Source organism: Amblyraja radiata, chromosome 31 (assembly GCF_010909765.2).
Source record: "Amblyraja radiata isolate CabotCenter1 chromosome 31, sAmbRad1.1.pri, whole genome shotgun sequence".
NCBI lineage: Eukaryota > Metazoa > Chordata > Chondrichthyes > Rajiformes > Rajidae > Amblyraja > Amblyraja radiata.
The window spans coordinates 11,808,051-11,830,798 of record NC_045986.1 but is presented as its reverse complement, the minus strand read 5'-3'; the positions used below and the strand labels follow the sequence as shown (position 1 = coordinate 11,830,798).

Here is a 22,748-nt window from a genome sequence, read left to right as displayed (position 1 = left end):
ATTCTGTTTCCTGTCCAATGTCTATTACCTGGAGGTTGGTAGGATGAGCACACATTAGCTGCCATGTTCACCTTAAAATTACCTTTCCCTTTGATGTTTTTCCGGAGATCCGGTTATTGGAAAACTCTGTGATGGATTGGGAGAACAAAACCCTGAGGAACGATTGTCGGCGCGCATAGCCAGTCAATGATAGAGTTGTGCAAGCCTCATTGCAACCTCTCGTGGATAAAGGTGTGATCGTATGAAGAAACTGGAGCATCCATGGGAAACCTACACTGTCATATAAAAAAACGTGCAGACTCCTGCAGATAACAAACACATCAAACATGAATGCTGATCTGTGTCGAATCTATGGAAAAACTGCTCAATCATATCAATAAATATGTGAAAGTGAGTCCACAGATGTGCTTGTCAACATTGTATTGTCACACATTAAAGGATTGAGGGGTACAGTAGCAAGGTGGTACAGAGCTGATGCCTCACAGCACCAGAGAACCCAGGTTCGATCCTGACCATGGGTGCTGTCTGTGTGGAGTTTGCACCTTCTCCCTGTGACTGCGTGGGCTTCCTCCGGGTGCTCCAGTTTCCTCCCACATCCCAAAGAAGTGGATGGATTTGTAGGTTAATCGGGCCCTAGTGTGTAGAGAGTGTTTGGGAAAGTAGAATAAGGTAGAACTCGTGTGAAGGGGTGATTGTGGGTTAGCATGGACTCAATGGGCCGAAGGGACTGTTTCCACACTGTACCTCTCAATCATGATTATCAAATACCAAAACATGTTTTTTTTGCTTGTATGTCTCATAGCCCTGTTGACATGATTTTTTCCCCCATTGTTGACAGGTTCTTGCCACCTTAACACATTTCAAGGAAAGCTGGATAGAATTGAGGGAGTTTTGAATGAAATGCAAAAGTCAGGTAGGAATGGCCATATATTATCAATCAAAAATGGTTAATTATAAATATTATGGGCTGACTGAAAATGGCAGATAAAATAGACAGAGTAAGCTGCCCAACCCCAGGGCAGCATTCATTAACTATTATAGACACAAAATACTGGAGTAACTCAGCGGGACAAGCAGCATCTCTGGAGAGAAGGAATGGGTGACGTTTCGGGTCGAGACCCTTCTTCAACACCATCCATTCCTTCTCTCCAGTGATGCCGCAAGTCCCGCTGAGTTACTCCAGCATTTTGTGTCTATCTTTGATTTAAACCAGCATCTGCAGTTCCTTCCTACACATTAATTAACCATTCCTAATTGCCCTTTGCAAGGGGATGGCGAGCTGCCTTCTTCAGCCACGGCAGGCTTTCTGATGAAGGTGCTTCTCCAGAGCTGTTCGGTAGGGAAGTCCTTAGACCCAGTGACAACGATACATTCGTGTCCAGTGAAACATTACTAAGTCGGAATAGTGTAACTTGGAGGGGAACCTGAGGGTGGTGGTGTTCCCTCGCATCTTGTGCATCTGTTCTACCCGATGATGGAGATCACTGGTTTGGGAGGCAGCAGCTCCACCCGCTGCTCCACCGTGCTGCTCTATGTTCCAGGTCAACAATGGTGTGGGGAAGAAGGCTGATTTCTGAGACATCCAAGTTGATGCGAATCAAATCCTCCCAGAGTCCACAAGGTGGCAGCAGAGCCCCACTCTCACACACTCCCTCTACATCATCCCAATGCAGTCCCTGAAACACAAAATACACACAGAGTGTTGGGGTATCCCAGCGGGTCAGGCAGCATCTCTGGGGGGAGAAGAAAGATGGAAAGGCAAGATCATTGGAACAAGGGCCAGAGATAGGAAAGGATGGAAGGTGTGAGACAGGTCTGAAAAGTTGTGGATTGTACAGCGAGAGGGAGAAAATCAGAGGGGGTCGGCTGGGGGAGTGGAGGGAAGAAATAGGTGGTAGTCAAGGTCGGGCACAGGGGAGGGTAGGGGAGGCAGGGGGGGGGGGAGGGGATGGAGGAGAAAGGGGGGTGGGGTTTGTGAGAGGTTGCCTAAAAGTGGAAAATTCAATGTTCTTACTGGTAGATCAAAATGCTGGAGATACTCAGCGGGTGCGGCAGCATCTATGGAGCAAAGGAAATAGGCAACGTTTCGGGCTGAAACCCTTCTTCAGTCTGAGTAGTGTAACTTGGAGGGGAACCTGAGGGTGGTGGTGTACCCTCGCATCTTGTGCATCTGTTCTTCCCGATGATGGAGATCACTGGTTTACGAGGCAGCAGCTCTACCCGCTGCCTCGTGGCACTGTTTGGTGGCATCAGGCTGGAGGGGGAGAGTAGTTGTCAACTGGAGGGGAGTTCCCTCGTACTTGTGTCCCTCGTTGGGACCGGACCAGGACGATGTAAACAAGTGCAAAGGAGGACTTGCATTTCTCTAGCGCCTTTCACATCCCCACCAGCACACACTTTCTGGATGTAGTTACCACCATATGTCTTTATTTACTTAATTGTCGGATCTGAAGAAGGAATCCGGCCCAAAACGCTGCCTATTCCTTTTCTCCAGAGACGCTGCCTGACCCGCGGAGTTACTCCAGCATTTTGCGTCTATCTTCGGTATAAACCAGCATCTCAGATCCTTCCCACACATGGATTGATGATGTTTTGGGTTGGGCCGCAAATGTCTGAAGAAGGGTTGCGATCTGAAATGTTACCTATCCATGGTACACAAAATTGCTGGGGAAACTCAGCGGGTGCAGCAGCATCTATGGAGCGAAGGAAATAGGCGACGTTTCGGGCCGAAACCCTTCTTCAGACTGATGGGGGTGGGGGGGGGGGGAAAGAAAGAAGGAAAAGGGGAGGAGGAGGAGGAGGAGCCCGAGGGCGGGCGGATGGGAGGGTGGGAGGAGACAGCTAGAGGGTTAAGGAAGGGGAGGAGACAGCAAGGGCTAACCAAATTGGGAGAATTCAATGTTAATGCCATAAGGACGCAAGGTCCCCAGACGGAATATGAGGTGCTGTTCCTCCAATTTCCGCTGTTGCTCACTCTGGCAATGGAGGAGACCCAGGACAGAGAGGTCGGATTGGGAATGGGAGGGGGAGTTGAAGTGCTGAGCCACCGGGAGGTCAGGTAGGTTATTGTGGACTGAGCGGAGGTGTTCGGCGAAACGATCGCCCAACCTACGCTTGGTCTCACCGATGTAAATCAGCTGACATCTAGAGCAGCGGATGCAGTAGATGAGGTTGGAGGAGATACAGGTGAACCTTTGTCGCACCTGGAACGACTGCTTGGGACCTTGAATGGAGTCGAGGGGGGAGGTGAAGGGACAGGTGTTGCATTTCTTGCGGTTGCAACGGAAAGTGCCCAGGGAGGGGGGGGTGCGGGAGGGAAGGGAAGAATTGACGAGGGAGTTGCGGAGGGAGCGGTCTTTGCGGAAGGCAGACATGGGGGGAGATGGGAAGATGTGGCGAGTGGTGGGGTCACGTTGGAGGTGGCCTCCGCCATTTCCGCCACCTCCAACGTGACCCCACCACTCGCCACATCTTCCCATCTCCTCCCATGTCTGCCTTCCGCAAAGACCGCTCCCTCCGCAACTCCCTCGTCAATTCTTCCCTTCCCTCCCGCACCCCCCCCTCCCCGGGCACTTTCCGTTGCAACCGCAAGAAATGCAACACCTGTCCCTTCACCTCCCCCCTCGACTCCATTCAAGGTCCCAAGCAGTCGTTCCAGGTGCGACAAAGGTTCACCTGTATCTCCTCCAACCTCATCTACTGCATCCGCTGCTCTAGATGTCAGCTGATTTACATCGGTGAGACCAAGCGTAGGTTGGGCGATCGTTTCGCCGAACACCTCCGCTCAGTCCGCAATAACCTACCTGACCTCCCGGTGGCTCAGCACTTCAACTCCCCCTCCCATTCCCAATCCGACCTCTCTGTCCTGGGTCTCCTCCATTGCCAGAGTGAGCAACAGCGGAAATTGGAGGAACAGCACCTCATATTCCGTCTGGGGACCTTGCGTCCTTATGGCATTAACATTGAATTCTCCCAATTTGGCTAGCCCTTGCTGTCTCCTCCCCTTCCTTAACCCTCTAGCTGTCTCCTCCCACCCTTCCATCCGCCCGCCCTCGGGCTCCTCCTCCTCCTCCCCTTTTCCTTCTTTCTTTCCCCCCCCCCACCCCTCATCAGTCTGAAGAAGGGTTTCGGCCCGAAACGTCGCATATTTCCTTCGCTCCATAGATGCTGCTGCACCCGCTGAGTTTCCCCAGCAATTTTGTGTACCTTAGATATATATTTATGTCCTTTTGTGGCACCATTGAGAAGCTGGCTAGGGAGGAAGTCAAATATCCATTAGTCCTCTCGTAGAACAGGAGTTGCATTTGGATCCCAATCGGAGGTAGGTTATGGAAATCCATCCATAAGCAATGAAGACACAAGAAACTGCAGATGCTGGAAACTTAAGCAAAACACAAAGTGCTGGAGGAACTCAGCGGGTCAGGCAGCATCTGGGGAAGGAATGGGCAAGTGACATTTTGGGTCGGGACCATTTTTCTACCCATAAAGGATATTTTGGGAGTTTTTTTGTTTCATTCATTGAACAGAAATGAGGCAGAAAAAGACACAAAGTGCTGGAGTAACTCAGCGGTGCAGTCCGCATCTGTGGAGAGTACGGATAGGTGACGTTTCGGGTTGCCGGGTTTCCCGTTGAGTTACTCCAGCACTTTGTGTCTATTTTTGTAAACCAGCATCTGCAGTTCCTTGTATGGACATCTCAGCATACATTAGCATACATTACTGTATCAGCACCACTTTGAACCAGGTGACTTGTTGGTCCATTCCAGAGGGTGGTTTAGAGGCAGGTTCATTGCTCTTAGTCTGGAATCATATGTGGGCCACACAGGGTGGCGCAGCGGTAGAGTTGCTGCCTTACAGCGCCAGAGACCCGGGATCGATCCTGACTATGGGTGCTGTCTGTACGGAGTTTGCACGTTCTCCCTGTGACCTGCGTGGCTTTTCTCAGAGATCTCCGATTTCCACACACACTCCAAAGACGTACAGGTTTGTAGGTTAATTGGTTTGGTATAAATATAAATTGTCCCAAGGCTGTGTAGGATAGTGTTAGGGTGCGGGGATCGCTGGTTGTGTTGCGGACTTGGTGGGCTGAAGGGCTTGTTCTCAGGAACATAAGTGCAGCAGCCATCTCGTGGCCACTATCACTGATGATACACTTGATCTTTCAGAGTTGTATTTAATGACCCAAATATAAATTCCAAATTGACCACAGGATTTGAACTCTTATCTCCAAATCCTGAGTTCAGAGTTCTGACTGCTGCTCCAGCATCATAGCCACTATGTTAATTCATAGATCGGTGGGCAGCGCGACTCTCGTCAGCAGCGGCCTCTGCAGTCCGTCTGTGTTTTATTTTTTTTTGTCTCGTTTTTATGTAGTTTTTGTTATTTTTTTTGTTGGGGTATGTGTGTGGGGGGGGGGGGGGGGAGGGGGTAACTTTAAAATCTTTCCCCTGCACGGGAGACCCCACCTTTTCTTTGTCGGGTCTCCGTTGTCGTTGGGGCTGCAACGTGGAGCGGCCTCCAACAGGAACGACCTGGGGTTCCAGCTGCGGAGCTGCCGACTACTCACCGTCACGGGGCTGGCCGAGTCCGGAGCGGGTGGAGCTGTGGTGGAGCGCTGCTGCCACCCGACCTCCGGAGTTTCGGAGGCTGCAACTGCGGGTTTGGCGGACGGCGGCACCGGGAGCCCACGGGTTCCTGCTGGGTGACCGCTTTTCGGGGCTTCCGCAACGGCGACTTCTCCCGCCCGAGTTGCGGGGTTGAAGAGCACCTGAGCGGGGCCTTACACCATCGCCCCGCGCGGCTTGGAATGGCCGCGGGACTCTGCGAGCGCACGCCGGGGGCTCTAACACCAAGACCCAGTGTGCGGCCTTGCATCACCCGGCGTGGCTTTAATGGCCGCGGGACAATCGCCAGCCGGGGGCTTTGACTTTGACTCTGACTCTGACATCGGGGGGGAGAGTGCAGTGGAGAGATAAGTTTTTTTTTGCCTTCCATCACAACGATGTGATGGATGTTTGTGTAAATTGTGTTGTGTCTCGGGTCTTTTTGTTTTGTAATGTATGGCTGCAGAAACGACATTTCGTTTGGACCTCAAGGGGTCCAAATGACAATAAATTGAATTGTATTGTATTGAATTGTATTGTATTGTATTGAATTGTATTGAATTGTATTGTATTGTATTGTAATTCATGTTCATGTGATAGGAGCAGAATTAGGTCACTTGCACCATCAAGTCTACTCTGCCATGCAATCATGGCTGATCGAATCCCATTCTCTTGCCTTCTTCCCCATAACTGCTGACATCCTCACTAATCAAGAATCTATCTATTTCCTTCGCTCCATAGATGCTGCTGCACCTGCTGAGTTTCTCCAGCTTTTTTGTGTACCATCTATCTATCTATCTCTGCCTTAAAAATATCCAATGACTTGGCCTCCACAGCAGTTCTGTGGCAATGAATTCCACAGATTCACCACCCTCTGACTAAATAAATTCCTCCTCATCTCTTTCCTAAAGGAAGGTTCTGAGGATGTGACCTCTGGTCCTAGACTCTCCCACGTCCTCTCCACATCCACTCTATTCAAGCCTTTCACATCGATGACCAGTTACTTGTGGGCGGAGCACCAAGGCAAATTCCTTGTATGTGAATACTTGGCCAATAAACTTACTTACTTACTTGCTTTATCAGAACACAGTTTTACATCATCTGTACCCTGTTCTCTGCTGGCAACACCACCACCAATGTATCAGTCGGTCTCCAGTCACCGACCCATCTCGGCTCCTCGTCTCCGCCCTGCTTCCTTGGAACCTGAAGTCAACTTCCACTTCTAATGTTTGCCAGCTCAGATCAAAGGTCATCAGCCTGAACAATTTCTTCACCCGCAGATGCTGCCCTATTTCCAGCATTTTCGGTTTTTACTCATCTGCAGCACTGTGCTTTGGGGGTAATTCCCCTCCTTCCTAAGTGAGTAAAACATAAAGTGTTGGGATTCAATGGGTCCAGCAGCATCTGTAGAAGGAAGGCTTGTGACTTTTCGGGTCAGGACTCTTCTTCAGTCTGATCTCCAGGGGGTGCTGCCTGGCCTGCTGAGTTACTCCAGTACTTTGCATCCTTACTCCCCCCCCCCCCCCCCCAATATGAAACGCTGTCTGTCCATTCCTCCACAGAAGCTGCCTCATACGCTGAGTTATTCTAGCATTTTGACTTTAACTCAGGATTCTAGCATCTGCAGTTCCTTTATTTCAGAGTCGGGGAGGCAGGAAGTTTAAGAATTGTTTTTTACTGGGTTTTTTTAATCTCGTTTCTCTGGGTGTCTAAATTTTTAGTTAATTAAGTAATTACATCGGATGGAAGCTGCATACCAAATCTCGTTGTATCTCTGTGCACTGACAATAAAATATATTATTATTATTAGTATATTATTATTAATTATAATTCTTCCAGCCATAAGAATAACATCCATTTATTCTAAATTCATCAGCATTATCGTACGACCAGGACTCACCTACAAATATTAACCTTTCGAGATAACGATGCACCATACATTTCCAGCCCAAAGAACGCGGCGAAAGGTGTCAGAGTTTTGTGCTCTGCCCCACCCCCCATTGTCCCTGATCTTCCTCCCCGTCACTTGAATACAGCGGGTCAGTCTCCAATTTTATCTCCACTTTGTTCTTCTTGGCCATAATCTCACTGATCTCCTGGAAGGTTTTGTTCTTTGTTTCGGGGATAAACAAGTAGATGTAAACAAAGGTCAGCAGGCAGACGAACCCAAAAATGATGAAGCTGTACTCACCGAGCCCTCTCTGAAAGAAGGTGCAGTAGTTAAACAAAGCAATTAGACAAGGACCATAAGCATGTATCATTGATGCTAGTAGTGTCTACTTACCTCTAACATTATCGATGGGGAACACAATGGGAATTTAATTTTGCTGGACACTTGTGTGTAGTTTGCAAAGTGACCCTGAAATTCCAGTTGCCAATTTAATTTCAATTTAATTTACTTCTTGGAACATTGGCCACCTCTTGAGTCAGAGGGTGAATGGTTCGAGTCCAAGTATCATCATGAACTACCTTCCTGCCATTCAATGAGATCACGGACAGATATATGGATAGGAAAAGCTTGGATGGATATGGTTCAAACACAGGCAGGTGTGGGACTAGTGTAGATGGAACATCTTGGCTGTCATGGGCAAGTTGAGCCAATGGGCCTGTTTTCCGTGTTGCATCACGATAACTAACCTATGCCCAAACCCCAAAACCTACCTTTTCCACTATATCTCTCAACATCCTTAAGGGCCTGTCCCACTTTCACGACCTAATTCACGACCTCTGCCGAGTTTGCTCTTGACTCATACTCGCAACATGGTCGTCACGAGGTCATAGGAGGTCGTAGGTAGGTCGTGGTGCTAGTAGTAGGTACTCGTGGCATCAAGTAGGGCGGGGCGTTTATCTAGCATCATGAAAACTGTCCACGAGTAAAAAAGGTCGTGAAAGTGGGACAGACCCTTTCGTTAACAAAAATCTATCAATTGATTTATTAATGGCCAGCATCAATTGCTATTTGTGGAAGAGTGTTTCAGTTTGCTACCTTCTTCAGAGTGTAAGAGCACCTCTAGGTTTATCTATTTGAAAAGCCTGGAATTAAATATGACTTTGTCTCCAAGTCCTAAGTTTGCCATCCAGATGGAACAATATTGCTCCAATTCTTTAGCAGTTTGAAAACTTCAATCAAATTACATTACAGTCTCAGAATCATTGAATTTTCTATATTCCAGGAAACACAAGTCAAGTTTGTCTAATCTCTTCTCCCTAATTTAAGACTCAGAGTCCAAGTATCATTGTGGTCATCTCTCTCACCAAGGGCACCACGGTGGCGCAGCGCTAGAGTTTCTGCCTTACAGCGTCAAAAACCCGGGTTTGATCCCGACTACGGGTGCTGTCTGTACGGAGTTTGTATGTTCTCCCCATGACCAAGCGGGTTTACTCCAAGATCTTTGGTTTCCTCCCACACTCCACAGACGTACAGGTTTGTAGGTTAATTGGCTTGATATAAATGTAAATTGTCCCTAGTGTGTGTAGGATAGCGTTAGTGTGCAGGGATTGCTGGTCGGTGTGGACTTGGTGAGCCGAAGGGCATGTTCTCAGGAACACCAGTGCAGCAGCTGGGTCTTTGCAACCATCTCATGGCCACTATCACTAATGATACACATGGTCTTTCAGAGTTGTATTTAATGACCCAAATATAAATTCCCAATTGGCCACAGGATTTGAACTGATTGAAAAGACTAGGCTTGTATTCGCTGGAGTTTAGAAGGATGAGGGGGTATCTTATAGAAACATATAAAATTATAAATGGACTGGACAAGCTAGATGCAGGAAAAATGTTCCCTATGTTGGGCGAGTCCAGAACCAGGGACCACAGCCTGAGAATAAAGGGGAGGTCATTTAAGACTGAGGTGAGAAAAACTTTTTCTCACAGAGAGTTGTGAATTTATGGAATTCCCTGCCACAGAGGGCATTGGAGGCCAAATCACTGGATGGATTCAAGAGAGAGTTAGATAGAGCTCTAGGGGCTAGTGAAGTTAAGGGATATGGGGAGAAGGCCGGCACGGGTTATTGATAGGGGACGATCAGCCATGATCACAATGAATGGCGGTGCTGGTTCAAAGGGCCAAATGGCCTCCTCCTGCACCTATTTTCTATGTTTCTTATCTCCAAATCCTGAGTTCAGAGTTCTGGCTGCTGTTCCAGCAACAGAGTCACTACGTTGATTCATGTGAAAGGATCAGAATTAGGCCATTCGCCCCATCAAGTCTACTCCACCATTCAATCATGGCTGATCTATCTCTCCATCCTAACCCCATTCTCCTCCTTTCTCCCGATAACCCCTGACACCCGCACTAATCAAGAATCTATCTATCTATTTCTGCCTTAAAAATATCCATTGACTTGATCGGTGCAGACTTGGTGGGCCGAAGGGCCTGTTTCTGCGCAGTGTCTCCAAAAAACTTAGGGCCAAGTGCCTTGGACTGAGGACAATATTGAGGTGGTTCCTGCCTCAGTGGGAAGACTCTCACCCAATATCCAATGCAGCTCATTGCCACGAGGCTCCAACAGTCAAGGGCCAAAAGCTTATGCCCTTCTGCTGGGATTGTCACATCCAAAATATTAAAGTGGAAGTGGGAAGTAGGAAGTGGGAAGTGGAGATGCAATCCAAACCTTGCTTACTCAAAAGATGAAGCTATGCATTCTGCAACAGAAGCCAGCCTCTACTTCCCTTTCCCAGTGAGTGACTCAACAATCTCAGTTAGAATTTAAAAGCAAAGGTGTGGCCCAATTAGATCATTTATTGATCTAATTTAATAGGTTTCAGGTGCTCATTCATTGCTCCTTGATTCATCCACACTGGCCATTAATCCACTCCCAAAATCTCAGACCCCACAGCCTGGCTTTCTCTATATTTGCTGCTCGAATGAAATTGGAGTGCAGACAAAATGTAGAAATAAGGAGCTCCAGTTGCTGGTTTACCAAGGAAAGGCTCAAAATGCTGGAGTAGCTCAATGGATCAGGCAACATCCCTGAAGAACATTTTGAGTGAAACGTCACCTACCCTTGTTCTCCAGGGACACTGCCTGACCCGCTGAATTACTCGAGTATTTTGTGTGTTTCCTTGGAGTGCCGACAGGTCGATTCCATCATAGTACGGGATGTGTAGGAGTGTGTTTAACCATTAAAAAAAAATGAAGCTTAAATCAAATCCACCTCGAGAAATGGGAAGATGAGTCCAACGAGGAAATTGGACAGCCAGTGCACGGATCCTGCCACCATGAAGGCAGCGGGTCTGGAGGCCTGCCGGAATATTTCTGTCGTTATCACGTAAGGAATCGGGCCTGATCGGGAGAAAAACAGGAAAAGTGGAATTAGTAACAATGTTTGGAATCCAGCAATGTCCCTTCAAAATGACACCAATCCACACTAGATGTAGGGGTGGCGCTGTGGCACAGCTGGTAGAGCTGCTGCCTCACATCTTACCCAGTCTGGCATACTTGTACACTCTGGAGTTTCAAAGGATGAGAGGGAATCTTATTGAAACATATTAGATTGTTAAGGGTTTGGACACGCTAGTGGCAGGAAACATGTTCCCGATGTTGGGGGAGTCCAGAACCAGGGGCCACAGTTTAAGAATAAGGGGTAAGCCATTTAGAACGGATGAGGAAAACGTTTTTCACACAGAGAGTGGTGAGCCTGTGGAATTCTCTGCCTCAGAGGGCGGTGGAGGCCGGTTCTCTGGATACTTTCAAGAGAGAGCTAGATAGGGCTCTTAAAGACAGCGGAGTCAGCGGATATGGGGAGAAGGCAGGAACGGGGTACTGATTGGGGATGATCAGCCATGATCACATTGAATGGCGGTGCAGGCTCGAAGGGCCGAATGGCCTACTCCTGCACCTATTGTCTATTGTCTATTGGCATAGACTCCAGGCCAGGGAGAAACATTTCTTACAGCACTTTCCACCTCATTTTACCCATAGGGTAGACAGTCACAACCTTTTTCCCAGGGTGGAAATGACAGAGACTATAGGGCAGTGCTTTAAGGTCGGGGGGGGGGGGGGGGGGGGGGGGGGGAGGGGGATACACAGATAGTTCCTGGAATGAGCTGCCAGGGATGTTGGTGGAAGCAGACATGACAATGGCTTTTAAGAGGTTTTTAGATAGGCAAATGGATATGCAGGGATTGGAGGGATATGGAACACATGCGGGCAGAGGAGATTAGTTTAAGTAGGCATCATGTTTAGCGCAGATATTATGTGGTGAAGTGTTTGAGAAAGAACTGCAGATGCTGGAAAAATCGAAGGTTAGACAAAAATGCTGGAGAAACTCAGCGGGTGAGGCAGCATCTATGGAGCGAAGGAATAGGTGACGTTTTGGGTCGAGACCCTTCTTCAGACTGAAGAATCCCTTCGTTCCATAGATGCTGCCTCACCCGCTGAGTTTCTCCAGCGTTTTTGTCTAACTTATGGGGTGAAGTAGTGCCCGTTCCTGTGGTTTTCAGGGTTTTCTTTAGAGATACAGCAATGGTAACAGACCTTCAGCCGCCCGAGTCTGCACTGACCAGCGATCCTTGTACACCAGCACTATCCTACTACACACTAGGGACAATTACCAATTTTACCAAAGCCAATTAACCTACAAACCTGTACTTCTTCGGAATGTGGGAGGAAACCAGAGCTCCTAGAGAAAACCCACACAGCCACGGGGAGAATGTACAAACTACGTACAGATAGCACCCGTAGTTAGGATCAAACCCGGGTTGATGGCGCTGCAAGGCAGCAACTCTACCACTGTGCCACCGTGCCGTATTGTTCTAAAAATAATCTCCAAATATCCATTGTTTAATTTATTGGAAATCTTGCCAGTTCACATCTGGCTGCTCATTATTATTACGGAACATGATGGGACCCTGACTGCAAGAGGGAGATTTGTGGCCAGAACAAGGGTCCAGAAGGCTTATACAAATCCTGCTCCCTTTAAACTTACCGGGTACTGAAAAATCTATTACTGCTACTGTGCAACATTTAAAATGTTAGATAAAAAGTGTCAGATAATCTGCATGATTCTATCACAATCTATCTCCTTTTTTTTTACACGTTATAACATTGTACACCACCACTTTACAATAACTTTTGCAGTTAATAAAAATATGAAATAAAAAGGTGTTCAGGAATTATAAGGATCGTGTCTAATTGTCCATAAAGTCTGCTAGCTGATACAATTAAATTCTACGCATGTCAGACAGGGAGAACGTGCAAACTCCACATTGCCAGCACCAGTGGTCAAAATACGTTCCAAGTCACTGATGCACAACATCAAAACTCTTCTTTTTTCACCACCATCCCTGGCAGCACGTTCCACCACAACACCACTCTCTGTGTACAGAAACTTACCTCCCCCCACTCTGACCTTCAAGCTCTGCCCTCTAGTCTGACATTTCCACCCTGGGAAGAAGATTCTGACTGTCTAACTTAACTGTGCTACCCTAAGGGTAAAATAAAGTGAAAAGTGCAGAGAAACATACTGTAAGAAATGCAAATAACTTTCTCCCTGGCCTGGAGTCTATGCCAGACTGGGTAAGAAAGATCCATTTACACGATCTGTAACTTCCCCAATATTAAAAATGCATATGTGATAAATCAAACTGAGCGAATAACTGGTTGGATGTGTACTTACTGGGTCCTATTGCATGTCCAATAACATAAAGGAATATAGAGGTTATGCTTAGATAAGACATGTTGCTTGCCACGCTCTAAGGAGAGAACATATATATTCCATTAAATCATTGTTAATACTAACGCATTCTTATTGTGTTCTTGCATCCAATGTATTTTAGCTGTGAACATCGCTTCATGAGTAGCAGCTGGGTTGTTGGGTATGGTGCTAACCACGGGGGAAAACTAGACTCTAATGTCTGGCACGTATCTACCATGGTCTGAGGCAGATTTATCAGACTCGGGGGACTCACTTGTTATTTTATTATTGTCACTTGTACCGAGGTACAGCGAATAGCTTTTTTGTCGCGTGCTGTCCAGTCAGTGGAAAGACTATATATGATTACAAACAAGCCGTCCACAGTGTGCAGAAACAAAATAAAGGGGATAATGTACAGTGCAAGAAAAAGTCCAGGGAGTTGGCCATAGGGTTACTGTTTGCCCCTGTCCCACTTAGGAAACCTGAACGGAAACCTCTGGAGACTTTGCGCCCCACCTAAGGTTTCCGTGCGGTTCCCAGAGGTTGCAGGTAGTGGAAGCAGGTAGCGAGACTGACAAAAACCTCCGGGAACCGCACGGAAACCTTGGGTGGGGCGCAAAGTCTCCAGAGGTTTCCGTTCAGGTTTCCTAAGTGGGACAGGGGCATTAGGAGACTATTGGAGACAGCACACAAATGCTGATACTGCTGGATCACTGCTTTAAAAACTATTGTTCACCAGAGTGAAGGGAAATCTTCTGTTTCTCTCTTCTTCCTTGTTGCACCCACTACATTTGCTTCCAGACGATACATAATAAGTGAATATTTGCAATACTTAAAGCGTTGAAGAATGTCAAATATTTAACACTTGTTCAACCACTTTTGAAACTTAAAAACCTAAAAACTTAAAAATAACCAGCTATTATCATGTTCGTGCCTCTGGGAAATCATGTGCCCACAATGGCTTGATATGTTTGCTACATTAAAACATCAAACTGCTTTTCAAGGCCCTGACCTGGCCAGTGAAATTCCTCGTATGTTGCAAAACATACTTGGCGAATAAAATCTGATTCTGATTCTGATTCAGTCCCTCAAACCTGTTCTGTCATAGAGTCATTCAGCATGGAAAATGGCCCTTCAGCCCAACTTGCCCACGCCCAGCAACATGAACCATCTACACTAGTCCCACCTGCCTGTGTTTGGTCCCTCTAAACCTGTCCTATCCATGCACCAGACTAAATGTTTCTCAAACATTGTGATAGTGCCTACCTCAACTACCTGGTCTGGCAGCTCGTTCCATGCACCCACCCAGGCCGTCTTAACAGCATTATAGGCCCCCGGGCAAAGCAGTGCACTGGGGCCCCTACATTTGCAGTTTCTTTATGTCGAATCAGATATGCCGTCATGCACTTGTGATGTTCTTCTCCGTTTTCATGTTCTACAATAACATTCTACAATACATAGATTAGCACGGGGCCCCTATGCCCGTGGGGCCCGGGCAACTGCCCAGCGTGCCCATGCGTTAAGATGGCCCTGCACCCACCATCCTCTGCTATTCATTAGATGATGGTAGACCTTCAATCCATCTCCTTTCTTGTGCCTAGAGTCTCGATTTATTCCAACCCTCCTCCCAGGCCATTTTATCTCAGACCCTCTAGTCTGTGCCCCTCAGGTTCCTATTAAATCTTACCCCCCTCATCTTAAACCCATGTCACCTGGTTCTTGATTCCTCTACTCTGGGCAAAAGAATGTGCATTCACCCTATCTATTCCCCTCATGATTTTGTAAGATCACCCCTCAGTCTCCTGCTCTCCAAGGAATAAGGTCCTAGCCTGCCCAACCAGGTCCTGGCAACATCCTCGTAAATCCTCTCTGCAACCTTTCCAGCTTAAAAGATAAATGCTGTATCAAACTGCTTTAAACTAATATGCTGCATTAAAGGCAAAATCTAAAATAGAGGTGATTTTTTGTTCTTGACGTTTTTGTCAAACAAACATGGTCTATAACAACTGAGACTTTGTCCCTTTAAGAACAAATGAGGTAAGCTTCATGTGTGTCTGTTTTCAATGGGAAATTGACAAAGGCAATGCTGGAATTACTTGGGTGCAAATTGCTGGAAGAACTCAACAGGTCAGGTAGCATCTGCGGAGGCAAAGGGATGATCAATGGTTTAGGATGATGCCCTGTATCAGGACTGCTCAACATTCCAGCATCTGCAGTCTCTTGTGTCCCTGGAATTAGTTTAGTTTAGCTACTTAGTTTCGAGCTACAGTGTGGAAACAGGCACTTCAGCCCACGGAGTCCACGCCGACCATCGATCACCTGTTCACACTAGTTCTATATAATCCCACTTTCTCATCCACTCTTTGCTCATCAGGGACAATTTTATGGAGGCCAATTAGCCTACAAAGCCGCTCGTCCTTAGGATGTGGGAGGAATCCGGAGGAACTCATGCAGTCACAGGGAGAACATGCAAACTCCACACAGACAGCAACGGAGGTCCGGATCAAACCAGGGTCTCTGGCGCTTTGAGGCAGCTGCTCTATCAGATGTGCAAGTGTGCCAGCCTTTTCTGAAAAGAGAAATAAAGTGAATGTTTTTGGTAGATGTAGTTTCAACTCTTCCACAGATGCTGCCTGAACTGCTGAGTATCTAAACGGTCTTGGCAGCACAGTGGCGCAGCGGTAGAGTTGCTGCCTTACACCACCAGGGTTCGATCCTGACTACTGTATGAAGTTTGTACCTTCTCCCTGTGACCGCATGGGTTTTCTCCGGGTGCTCTGGTTTCCTCCCACATTCCAAAGACGTACAGGTTTGTAGGTTAATTGACTTTGGTAAAATTGTAAAATTGTCCCTGGTGTGGCGGATACTGCTAGTGTACGGGAATCGTTGGCCGGCCTGGACTCGGGTGGAGAGGGCCTGTTTCCACGCTGTATGTCCAAACTAAGTTTGTCAATGAGGACTCTCTCTAACTACTACAGGTGCACAGTAGAGAGCATGCTGACCGGTTGCATCGTGGCTTGGTTCGGCAACTTGAGCGCCCTGGAGAGGAAAAGACTACAAAAAGTAGTAAACACTGCCCAGTCCATCATCGGCTCTGACCTCCCTTCCATCGAAGGGATTTATCGCAGTCGCTGCCTCAAAAAGGCTGGCAGTATCATCAAAGACCCACACCATCCTAGCCACACACTCATCTCCCTGCTACCTTCAGGTAGAAGGTACAGGAGCCTGAAGACTGCAACAACCAGGTTCAGGAATAGCTACTTCCCCACAGCCATCAGGCTATTAAACCTAGCTCGGCCAAAACTCTGATCATTAATAACCCATTATCTGTTATTTGCACTTTATCAGTCTATTTATTCATGTGTGTATATATTTATATAATGGTATATGGACACACTGATCTGTTTTGTAGTCAATGCCTACTATGTTCTGTGTGCTGAAGCAAGAATTTCATTGTCCTATCTGGGACACATGACAATAAACTCACTTGAACTTGAACTGTGTTTAATTTATATTTATGGCATTTTTTTTTGCTTTAAATGAACAAACAGCCTAGCACACCTGAGAATGGAATCTTAAACGCAGCAATCTTGTCACCAGAATGAGGTTTCTCAGCATTGTTTCGCTGTCAGCCAACCAACAGTTTTACCGAACACTTGCATTTGGTCCGTCAAGATCTACTGGATCTCCAGGTTGCTTCCTCTGCCCATTCTCACACTGACCTGTATGTCCTCCATTGCCAGAGTGAGGCCACACACAAACTGGAAGAATAGCATCTCATATTCCACTTAGTTAGCCTACAACCCAACATTATAAACATCGAAGGTACACAAAAATGCTGGAGAAACTTAGCGGGTGCAGCAGCATCTATGGAGCGAAGGAAATAGGTGACGTTTCGGGCCGAAACCCTTCTTCAGACATTCAGACCCTTATAAACATCGAATTCTCCACTTTTCAGGTATCTACAAAACTCTCCCTCTCTCCCTTCTTCCCGAACATATCTCCATCCCCCCTCCCCCATGCCCCACACGGACTCACATCTACTCCTCCCCTTCCATCTATATTCCATCCTCTAACTTCACAACTTGTAACTTTTCAAGTTATTTTGTCTCACATCTTCTGTCTTTTCATTTCGGGCCTTTGTCCAACCATCTTCCTATCACCCCCCCCCCCCCACCGTTCACTTGTATCAACCTATAACCTGCCAGGCTTTGTCCTGCCCCTCCTCTCGTTCAGCTCTCTCACCCCACCGCCCCCCCCCCCACACAATCAGTTGAAGGGGGGGTCCCAACCTGAAACGTTACTTATCCACGGCCCCCGGAGATGCTGCCTGACCTGCTGAGTTGTTCCAGCACTTTGAAGAGTTGTCTGCATGTTATTGAATTCAGTTGTTAATTGGTTGAGTCCCTGCTTCAACTCGGTGAGAGGGGGAATGATTTAATAGGAACCTGAGGGGTAATGTATTCACATCGTGTGGTGGGTGTTTGGAACGAGCTGCCAGAGGAAGTAGTCGAGGCAAGTAAAATAACAACATTTAAAAGGCATTTGGACAGGTCCATGGATAGGAAAGATTTAGAGGGATTTGGACCAAGTGCAGTTAAGTGGGACTGACTTGGATGGGGTTTATCGGCTGGCATGGATGAGTTGGGCCGAAGGGCCTATTTTCCTGTTGTATGACTCAATGGCTCTACCTCCTCCAAATTCCAATGAGCCATTTATTTCTCAACCTGAAAATGCAAGTGATCAGAACTATGGGCTGCCCTAAAGGACGTACAGGTCCACCACCGATTATCCAGCACCCTTGGTTTCAGAGCATTGCCGGATTATCCGTTTTGCCTGACCAACAGAGGTCACGGCTTCCGAGAGGTGGTGTCCAATGGTACCAGGACAGTCCGCCTGGGCCACCAAGGGGCTGAGATACTAGTCCGTAAAGTCAGCCACATATATCGGCCTCGGGAACGGATCTGCTGGCTCTGACCAGGCTGGACTTCTAGAGACCCAACCACAGATGGCAAATTCGACCCGTCGATTGACATGGAAGTCCTGATGAGGTTGAGGTCACCCAGCCTAGGCTCCACATTTTCGGGGGAATTTCTGGGGGGGGGTGGGCGGGGGATTTCACGGATTTTAAGGAGGTGCCGGGCCACCAGTTCTCCAGTTGCAGGAAAACCGGTTGTAGACCTGTCGCATTAATTATTATTATAAGTACAGAATCAAGAGCAAATATTTGACGACTTTAAAGTGTGCGATGTGAACCTAGCACTGAATATTTCTACCCATACTTATAAAATTCCTTTGTCCATTGGGTTATGATGCTATATTACTAGTCTGCTGAAAAAAAATGTTTGTGAACCCTGTTAAAATGGATGTAAGCTAGTTGTGTACTATAACTTCAAGGTGAATAGCCTCTCGTTTTTCGGTGCTTTAAGATCCTATTCGCAATATGGAGTATATCTTAATAATTTACCACCATTTACCGAGGACAAGGCTTTGCACAAACCTGAAGGTTCAGACTCATTGTTAAGATCATGCAGAACGAGCAGCAAACAGCAAATCCAATCAGGAGAAGCAGCCTCCGTCCTGCCTTATCAATGATCGCAGTCTGTGGGACACAATGGCAGTGTGAGCTCAGCCCTGTTACCGCAACACAGGCACGTTAAACTGTATTAACCTCTGGTAAAGAGCAATCATTAGGAAGAACCCAGTTTGGACTTACCGCTGCGATAGTCATAAACACATTAACTGACCCTGTGGCAACAGTCACGTACTGAATATCATTCTCCAACACTCCTGCTGTGCGATATATGTTGTCTGCATAGTAATATATCTGCAAGCAGAGAGTGTGAATACGCAGAATGAGATTTCTCAGCATTATTTCATTAACTATTACAAAATACCCTGACAGGGATCTGTAATTTTCAGTGCTATTTTGTTATTGAATATTACAAAAGCCTCCTATCTCTGAGTTTCCTGAAATTTTGATTCAATTTATAATTATTTTGCATATTTATTACTAGAGCACGCAGCATCAAAGATTAGAGGGAATAGCTGTAAGGTGAGAGGAACAAGGTTTAAAGGAGTTGCGCAAGGCAAGTTTTTTTAAGTGGGTGTATGGAACGTACTGCCAGAGGTGAAGATGGAGACAGATACGATAGTGGTGTTTAAGAGGCATTTAGACAGGCACATGGATATGCAGGGAATAGAGAAATACAGAACATGTACAGACAATTGAGATTAATTCATCTTGGCATCATGTTCGTCACGGGCATTGTGGGCACTGTTCCAGCGCTGTACTGTTCTATGATAAACACAAAGTGCTGGAGTAACTCAGTGGGACACACAGGACACTTCACCCATCCTTTTTCTCCAAAGATGCTGTCTGACCCGCTGAGTTACTCCAGCACTTTGCGTCATTTCACAGGCGTGTTGTGCGAGTGGCAGCCTTCCCAGTCAACAGAGATGAATTCCCAAGGTAATATCCCTCCTCTCCCAGAGGCTCACCCTCCCTCTCCCTGAATCACCCCCCCCCCTCTCCCTGGACCTGAGTACAGAGCAAATACATGGAATAAATGGGAAATATTATCGTATAAATGCAGCTCCATTCTCCCATCTGCTACTTGTGTTGGTCAGTGCCTCTGAAGCTCGCCTCCAGATGTGGAAGAACAGACTAGCCACTGTCCCTATTTCCACCAAGATGGGCACACCAGCAGCAGAGCGCTTACCACCAAGTGCTGATGAACACTGGCTGAACTGGAGATGTCTCAACCGACTGCAAACCCATGCACAAATGGGGCTACATCGTTGGTACGGCAACCTGTGACTGTGGCACACAGACCCGGACAATGCAACACCTACTGCAATGTCCATTGCTGGATAATCCATGTACTACTGCAGACCTTGCACTTAACACTCCAATAGTGCAACGATGTGTACAGCAGCGGCGGGCCACTATGTAGCATAAGGACACAAAAGAAGAAGTGCTTACTGCATTGACTCCGGAGAGCTGTTGTCCCATGTTCAGCACAATGACTGTGATCAGCTGCCATCGCAGCGCTTTGAATGAGCACAGATTCCTCACAGACAAACGACCCTCCGCTTTCTCCGACTGATCCTCCAAGTGCATTTCCTCAATTTCGGCATCAACATCATTCCATCCTCTGAGACGCCTTAAAGCTTGAACACAAAATATTGGATCTCGGTTCATTTAATAATGGATTTGTCTTATTTTCAATTATAGTTTTAGATTTTGCATCAGGAGAGAAATGCCTGTATTCCAGTGCAGGCAGATGTTGCACATTGGTAGACAGACACAAAGTGCTTCAGCAACTCAGCGGGTCAGGCATCATCTCTGGAGAAAAGGGACAGGCGACGTTTTGGTTTTGAACCCTTCTTCAGAAGAAAGGATCCGACCCGAAACGTCACCCGTTCCTTCTCTCCAGAGATGCTGCCTGAGCTGGCTGAGTGGTTCCAGGTCAGTGTAAACCAGCATCTGCTGTTCCTTGTTTAAGAAGGAACTGCAGATGCTGGAAAATCGAAGGTACACAAAAATGCTGGAGAAACTCAGCGGGTGCAGCAGCATCTATAGATGCTGCTGCACCCGCTGAGTTTCTCCAGCATTTTTGTGTACCTTCTGCAGTTCCTTACTGCACACATTGCACAACAAAAATCTTTTCCCAAGGTCATCGTGATACAGTAGGAAAAACGACTCAAACATGCAGCTTAAAGCATAGAACCGTATAGCCAAGGGACAGGCCATTCGGCCCACCATGCCTGTGCCACACATCGTACCAGGTTAAACCTCTCTCCTCCAGCTGCATGTAGAAACGTAGAAACATAGAAAATAAGTGCAGGAGTAGGCCATTCGGCTCTTCGAGCCTCACCGCCATTCAATATGATCATGGCTGATCATCCAACTCAGTATCCTGTACCTGCCTTCTCTCCATACCACCTGATCCCTTTAGCCACAAGGGCCACATCTAACTCTCTCTTAAATATAGCCAATGAACTGGCCTCAACTACCTTCTGTGGCAGAGAATTCCAGAGATTCACCACTCTCTGTGTGAAAAAAGATTTTCTTGTGATCCTTATCCCTCCAATTCCTGTGTATACATGTGCCTATCCAAAAGCCTCTTAAACACCACTATAGTATCTGCCTCACCACCACACCTGGCAGTGCGTTCTAGGCTCTCTGTGTAAAAGATTTGTCCTGCGCACCTCCTTTGCCCTTCTTACCTTCAAGCTAAGCCTTCTAGTTTTTGACATTTCCACCTTGGGAGAAAGATTCTGACTGTCTACCATATCTATGCTTCTCATAACTTCAGTCAGTCTCCCCTCAGCCTCTGGCATTGTAGAGAAACCAATCCAAGTTTGCCTAACTCTTCCGGATAGCTAATACCCTCCAAACCAGGCAGCCTTCTGATAAACCATCCTCTCCAAAGTCTCCACGTTCTTTCTGTAATTCCCAACCAGAACTGTTTAATTTAGTTCAGAGATGCATGGTCCACCTAGTCCGCGCCGACCAACGTTGACCCGTACACTAGTTCTATCCTCTGCTCTAAGGACAATTTATAGATGCCAATTAAACATACAGACCTGCATGTCTTTGGAATATGGGAGAAAACAGAAGCACCTGGAGAAAACAAATGTGGTCACAGGGAGAATGTACAAACTCTATACAGACAGCATCTATAGTCGGGATCGAACCCGGGTCTCTGGCGCAGTAAGGCAGCAACCCTTCCGCTGCCCCACCGCGCCCCCCAACTTTACACAATACTTCAAATTAATATAAAGCTGCAACATGACTTCCTGACTCTCGTACTCAATGCACTGACCAGTGAAGGTGAGCAAAGCATATGCCTTCTTGACCACTCTGTCTACTTTATAGCTCATAGTGCAGTTACCTGCTTCTCAGTGCAGTTCAGTGCGGTTACCTGCTTTTGCTCCCTCTTCGTCACCTTTTTGGATCAACATGTATCTGGGACTTTCGGGAAAGAAGGGCAAGAAGATCAGCTCCACCACGGCGGGGATCCCTGTCAGTGCCAAGAGCAGTGGCCAACCTGAAATGAAAAACAAGAGGGAAAATATGGGCCTTTGTCCACTCGGCCTGTCGTGGGTTGCACATCAACTGGAGGGAGTACCTTTTTCATTCGCAAGAGCTTTTCTTAGGCCAAATAACTGAGCGATCAGGATTCCAATTGTGATGAAGAGTTGGGGCGCGACGCCAAGGGCGCCTCGAAGGTTCTTGGGTGAGAGCTCACCCAGGTACATAGGGACCACATTGGATGAGAGTCCTAGAATGATAAAGCAAGGACAATAGTCAATTTGTACCAAGCACGGCTCCCGACTTTCATGAATGCCATTGCGCTCAGAGCCAACTTATTTCCCAGTTGTTAGAGGGAGCGGATGTTCCCCTCGTGATCACAGGCAAAAACTCTGCAACTCCAGGATTATGAGATGGAGACACAATGAACTGCAGATGCTGGAATCCTGAGCGATACACAAAGA

At 47.1% G+C, this 22,748-nt stretch overlaps 1 protein-coding gene across 2 annotated transcripts in view; it reads right to left on the bottom strand.

Annotated features, from left to right (window-relative positions):
• Positions 1 to 7,445: 7,445 nt before the first annotated feature.
• The window catches only part of slc2a5 (solute carrier family 2 member 5), a 48,145-nt gene continuing 32,842 nt past the window's right edge, over positions 7,446 to 22,748 (bottom strand). For both annotated transcript variants that reach the window (XM_033048019.1, XM_033048020.1), the window contains exons 6-13: positions 22,382 to 22,534; positions 22,175 to 22,300; positions 20,230 to 20,417; positions 18,961 to 19,071; positions 18,745 to 18,846; positions 13,227 to 13,302; positions 10,764 to 10,891; positions 7,446 to 7,804 (exon numbers count right to left, since the gene is read on the bottom strand). In XM_033048019.1, the coding sequence (XP_032903910.1) occupies positions 7,574 to 7,804; positions 10,764 to 10,891; positions 13,227 to 13,302; positions 18,745 to 18,846; positions 18,961 to 19,071; positions 20,230 to 20,417; positions 22,175 to 22,300; positions 22,382 to 22,534 (1,115 nt within the window). In that variant the 3' untranslated portion in view covers positions 7,446 to 7,573. The remainder of the gene's footprint in view (positions 7,805 to 10,763; positions 10,892 to 13,226; positions 13,303 to 18,744; positions 18,847 to 18,960; positions 19,072 to 20,229; positions 20,418 to 22,174; positions 22,301 to 22,381; positions 22,535 to 22,748) is intronic.